Source organism: Petaurus breviceps, unplaced genomic scaffold (assembly GCF_028583685.1).
Source record: "Petaurus breviceps papuanus isolate PSGF00001 unplaced genomic scaffold, PetGlider_PUasm1.0 90205, whole genome shotgun sequence".
NCBI classification, from domain to species: Eukaryota; Metazoa; Chordata; class Mammalia; order Diprotodontia; family Petauridae; genus Petaurus; species Petaurus breviceps.
This window is the reverse complement of record NW_027187196.1, coordinates 1,038,686-1,044,685: the sequence shown is the minus strand read 5'-3', so window position 1 is coordinate 1,044,685 and position 6,000 is coordinate 1,038,686. Positions and strand designations below refer to the sequence as shown.

General features: G+C 42.7%; 1 protein-coding gene across 2 annotated transcripts in view; it reads right to left on the bottom strand.

Moving 5' to 3' along the window:
- DACH2 (dachshund family transcription factor 2) overlaps window positions 1–6,000 on the bottom strand; it is a 138,789-nt gene that overhangs the window by 88,615 nt on the left and 44,174 nt on the right. For both annotated transcript variants that reach the window (XM_069107741.1, XM_069107742.1), the window contains exon 2: window positions 2,868–3,023. In XM_069107741.1, the coding sequence (XP_068963842.1) occupies window positions 2,868–3,023 (156 nt within the window). The remainder of the gene's footprint in view (window positions 1–2,867; window positions 3,024–6,000) is intronic.

Sequence of the window (6,000 nt, the reverse complement as noted above, 5' to 3'; positions counted from 1 at the left end):
TGTGTGTGTGTGTGTGTGTGTGTGTGTGTGTGTGTGTGTGTGTGTGTAAGAAAGGGAAAGGAAATCTTAGACAATATTTCCCTGTCATCAATAACTTCTTTTTATTGTGGCCACAGATGTCCTCATGACAATTCAGCAGCTCACTCCTTCTCAGTTTATGAGCTGAAACTTCTTGAGACTCCAGAAAAAGTTCACTTCACATTTTGAGATGGCAAAATACCGAATGCAAGTAAGTCCGCATTTTCAAGTGAACCTTAAATCTCTGTCTCTCAGTTACTTACAATGCTGTGAACAGAAGCCTAATTTTGCTCAGGAACCCATGAGAAAGCAGCAATCCTTCACTCCACCCCTACATCTATTTTGCTTCAAGTCTTTCTGCAACAGCTCTATTTGATAGACCAAGTTTGTATGGGTTCCACCCAACTGCTCCTGTGACATTCTGGCATCCCTTACACTCTCTCACTTGAACAGAAGCCACTGTCTCTGGGAAATCCCCCCACCATATATTCAGTTGTACAGACTCTTGTGGCTAGGGTAGGAAACACAGGATAAATTTTGGGTTTTTGCACCCTGCCTGATTTCAGAGACTTAAAACCCTCAGAAAGAAAGGGTATGTATGTATGCAATGCTACATACCAAGAGTGCAGACATGCCACTTATCCTATGATAGAGCAGTTTAATTAAAGGAAGTCCATATCAGTCACTAATGTCCCTAGGAAAGACACCATTGTCAAAAGCACACAAGGATCAAAGAAGACCTAGAAAGAGGAAATTTGTAGAGACTCAGAAAATGAACCATCTATCTATTTCCTGTGACACCATGTCCCCAGGGCAAATGACCACACTAAAATACCAGGAAAGTATTTGAGACTTTTTTTCCTTTGGCATTCACTCAAAACCCACTATCTTCAAATCTTTTAAGGGGCAATCTACACGACCCAACTTATCTGCTCTGAAGTATTTCTTCTGTGATAAATAAATCATCAAAGATGTCTCAACACTGAGCTGCTTCTGTTACCGCAATGAATCACAATGGCCTTTCTTTCTTTTTTTTTTTAACTAAAAGTTTGCCTGACTTTGTCCTCAAATGCTACTGACATACCCTGGCATTTTCATACTTTCATCACCGTACAGCATATGCTGCTCTAATGGTCTGCTATACAACATAAATGAAGTTAATCATTGATTATGTTTCTCCTTACCCTTCATTTCACACTCAACCTAAGGACAACTTTCAAATGAGAGAGGGAAATTTCCTACAGGGTGATATCATTTGCTACCAAACCCAGCATATCACTCAACTTTCATACTGGTTCCAAGATGATCTATATCAGCACAAATCCAAATGTGAGGGGAAGTTTAGTGCCCCTTTAGATCAGACACTAGGAGCCTTTTCTGTCCTATGCATCCACAAGCCTTTGTTCACTCCATATACTCCCTTACCAGCCTAATAATCTTTCCTCATTCTCCACAGAGTGTCAACATCACCCAGACACCATCTGGCCACATCAAGTTGGATGACTACTTAAAGTTCAATTGACATGCAAACTAAATGCAAACTACGAACAGAATTTAACAGCACATCAACAATTTTAAGATCTAATTCATCAAATGTTTCCAAAGACCATGTAGCAGGGCATAAAAGGTAGACGTGCAAATTCTGTGCCACGGTGCCCACCACTCAGTGATCTATAATGTCCAAGAATCCAAAAGTGACCTTGCACAGCAAGCCAGCAGTGAACCCCGTGTGCACCCCTCATGCAAAGCAGATGCAAATTTGGAATTCTATCTCAAGCTGAAAACATTAAACTAAGAACCATCAACAGTCCATCTCACTCCAGCAATCTGTCTCATTTAGTTACATGCCAGAAATGTTCTGAAGCCTTAAGAATATGGGCAAGACAACAAATCCTTATTGTTGAAATCAACAAGAGGTATGATCATTCTCCTACCAACTTCAGGGTCATCCTGCAGACCCCTAGGGAAGAATTCATTTCTTAACGTTGCCTAGCACCTGGGGTCACCTCTGTGAGCGACCAAACCTTTGCTGTATATTCCCTGAGATCTGAGATGCTGACACAGCTTAACATTAAAGATTTCTCAGTTGCCTGTCAATTTCAGTGCTCCAGGAGAGAAGCTAAGGTGTCAGAAAAAATAGAAAGGGAGCCATCATCTCACTGGTTTCTTACTTGTAACTAAAATGGCATTCCAGGAAAGCAAGATGGAAAAGTTCAAGCTCACTGTTAAGGGTTTCAAATCCCCTAGAGCTGAGGTAAGAAATCTTGCTGGGACTAGACCCCTCTGGCAGTCTAGTGAAGCCTACAGCCCCCCTGTTCACTATCATGTTTTTAAATCCATAAAATGAAATATAGATGATTACAAAGGAAACCAATTATATTAAGATACAGTTTTCCTAAAATATTTTTAAACATACTCAACAGCCCTAGCTCAAGAACTCCTGGTCTAGAACTTGAATACCTCCATCTAGTTACCAGGCCCCTCCTTGCATTCCATCTCATCATCTCTTTTAAAGGTATCCCTCTTTTTTAACTTTTTTTTTGCTTTTTGGAGGGCAATTGGGGTTAAGTGACTTGCCCAAGGTCACACGGTTAATAAGTGTTAAGTGTCTGAGGCCAGACTTGAACTCAGGTCCTCCTGACTCCAGGGCCAGTGCTCTATTCATTGCACCACCTAGCCACCCCAAAGGTGTCCCTCTTAACCAAAGAATTCAAGATCTTAAATTTCTTACTGAAAATAACAATGGGGCTACTTGTATACCCAAGTAGTCTAAAACATTGGGGGTGGGGGTGGGCAGGGAGGACAGAGCTTTTCTCTTCCCTCTCTTTTAATGAGGACAACATACGTACTGTTGGTCAGCAGATGATTTTGCTGGAGAGGATTGAGTGGATGGGCACTTCCAAGGCTGGCCTGGCCTGGCAGTGTGGCATGGCCCACATTGGGCTGGGATCCTGGAGTCATAGGAGACTGCATCTTTTCCTTGTCCCAGGAGGATTCACTTCCACCTGAAAAACAGTATATAAAAGAGTTTAATATGGCAGTGATCCCTGAAGAAGCCTTCTGTTTCAGATTTGCAGCAATGAATGTTGCCTCCAATGGAATCAGTACTGACTCATGGAAGTTGATTTTAACACTGTTTTCAAGAGCAGCCAATGACCCTTTGAAAGGAGCTCCCCCTGGGAACATGGAAGCAGCCATGCTGTAAGCAGGGGCTCTTTTTCTAACAGCTGGTCGAGCCAAATCTGTCACAACAATAAACTGACTGGAGGATAGGGGAGGCAATCGTATAACAAACACCCACCATTTTTGAGTGGTTTCCTAAAGAAAGATAGAGGAAGAGGTGCACTTGGGGTGCACAGGGGAATTAAGAAGACCTCGATGTCAAACCTAAATGGACAGTATAAAGGGAGGTCTGGCCTTTTGTGCTTCCCAGATGTAGCACTCATGAAGGCAATCTCTTCATCAACCCAGTCCTAGCTAGGCATCTGTCTTTATATATACAAAAAATACACAGTGACTGCCATTAAAAGGCGGGCGCTTTGGGGCGGCCAGGTGGCTCAGTGAGTAAGAGCACCGGCTCCAGTGTTGGGATGAGCTGGGGATCAAATCCAGGCTCAGATACTTAGCACCCACCCAGAAATAACTGGCCGTGTAACCTTGAGCAAGTTACTTAACCCCGATTGCTTTAAAAAAAAAAAAGGGCGGGAGCTTGTTAGATTTTCCCCTTGCCTTTGATCACCAACACGACAGAGCAAAGTCAAGTGCATGTGGGTACACAATCTCCTGTATCCTCATAATGGCTTACAATGACATGGCCATTCAGGTATTACTTAGCATTCTCTGTGTAGAAACATAGGAGTTTAAACTCAATCTATGGAAGAACAAAGGAAGCAATAACCAAAGAAACCTTTCTAGGCTATCCATTTGCTCTCAAATTGAACTCTCCAGAACAGACATTGGGCGCCAATCTATGGCATGGCCAACTAACCGTTGGGTGAGTGGCATCGGCTACCTGTTTGATGCACTCAAATCACTCAGGGGTGAGGAGGCCCGTCTCTCGTCAGTGTTTCTGCCTCAACAACAGCTTCTCCATCTGGGAACATTGTGGCCTAACTGATATCTGCTTGTCATATAGGGAAGGCAGCCAGGAAGAACTCTCCAGATCTGCCTGAAAACCTGTTTGCAGACTAAAGAAGCCACTCAAGCAGGTGAGTTGCTACAGCCTTTGTGACGGTATCCCCACCCCCACCCCATAGAGCCTTGCTTAAATAAGCATTTTGTGGGTCATTTTCCTGAGACCATAGGAGGCTTCTGGGGAAGTTTATGTCATAAACCCAGGCTGGGATGATCTTCTAGTGTGTTAAAGCTGATCATTCAAGTAAATTCTGCCAGAAGCCAGTCTAATGCACTTATGGGTGGCATGGGAGAGAGATAATTTGGTTTGAATTAGACGAGGTCCAATTTAGGGTCAGAAGTCTTTCCCACATTGTGGTTCAGGCTAAAATCCATCATTCATTGGGAATGCTGGTTAGGATGAGCAACTGCTCTTCAAAAGGGAGCAGTCTATTTTCACTTTTTCTCCAGCTATTTACTGTGGCCAAGTCACTGCTTAAATGTAGGAAGGCAATTTATGGTTGGCATATTGACATAATCTATCATTCACAAATTTGAAATTCCAATTGGAATCAATAACAAAGAGTTTCATGTAATGGGGGGGGTGAAGCTCTATCCTCATAAAAGGAGAATGAAAGCACATTACAAAACTGGAAAGTCCTTAGGCTAACACTTGGCCAATGAACATGATTAATACTGGAAAATGCACAAATGTTAAAGATCAATCACGGAGAAGAAAAAGAATTCTTTCATCATTTTTTTTTTGCTTTCTGGAGGGGGGAAAGTAGGGCAATTGGGGTTTAGTGACTTGCCCAAGGTCACATAGCTAGTTTTTCGTATTAAGTGACTGAGGCTGGATTTGAATTCAGGTTCTCCTGACTCCTAGGCCTGTGCTCTATTCACTGCGCCACCTAGACGCCCCTCCCTCCATCATTTTAACCCTGGATCCAAGCTATGAATTGCCTTACCATTACAGAACTCCAATTTATAAAATGATGAGCAATACACTGGCAAAGAAAGTTCGGTTTACTTGATACTAAATTATACCATGTGATATAATACAATATTGCCCTTTGCAAACTACAACAGCATCAGGATTAGGCACTGACTATGCTGAGACCAAGTTCAACATCCAACATTAGCTCTAACTAAAGAGGCAGCCTCCCTGTGGTGGAGAGTGGTGGGGAGTTGGGAGAATTGAGACTGGTCATCTCCGAAGCCAGGTAGTAAGGATGTTCATAAAGAGCCCCACTTGGGTCCTGGTCTTTGGATGTGTCTCCCTGTTGATGATCACTGCCTTTATACACAAGTGACGACAACATGCTGAAGGAATACCTGAGATCAAATGGACAATAAGTCAGCACTCAGTATTTCTACTCTCTGTTACCACAAGGGGGTCAGAGATTGCCATTTTCTGGATGCAGAAACTGAGATGAAAAGTTTAACTGAGTTCCAGCGTTTCACAGTGAGTGAGGAAAAAATCCTAAAACGAGCCCTAGCCCCTATCCTGGCAGGCCCAGCCCAATGCTTTTTTTCCAATTTGGGGAGAAATGATATGGAAACAATTGTGGTTACAAACACAAGTACAAATTATTTTAATGCCTTTTGTTGGAAAAATGTTTGAATTCACAAGTCTTAGACTTCAGTGTGGAAAAAGGAAGGATCAGTAAGCCATGCCCTAGTGAAGCCAAACTCATTATCTGAAGATATGCAAAGAAATATCGATGATACTCCTTGCAGTATTCCATTATATGTGGGGAAGAACAGCCTCTAAAATGCAAACCCCACCCCCAACTATGAAGCACAAATGCCCATTTTGATTCAGGGGAAGTTTGGCATCTCACCTGCCCATGAGATGAGCACAGAGTG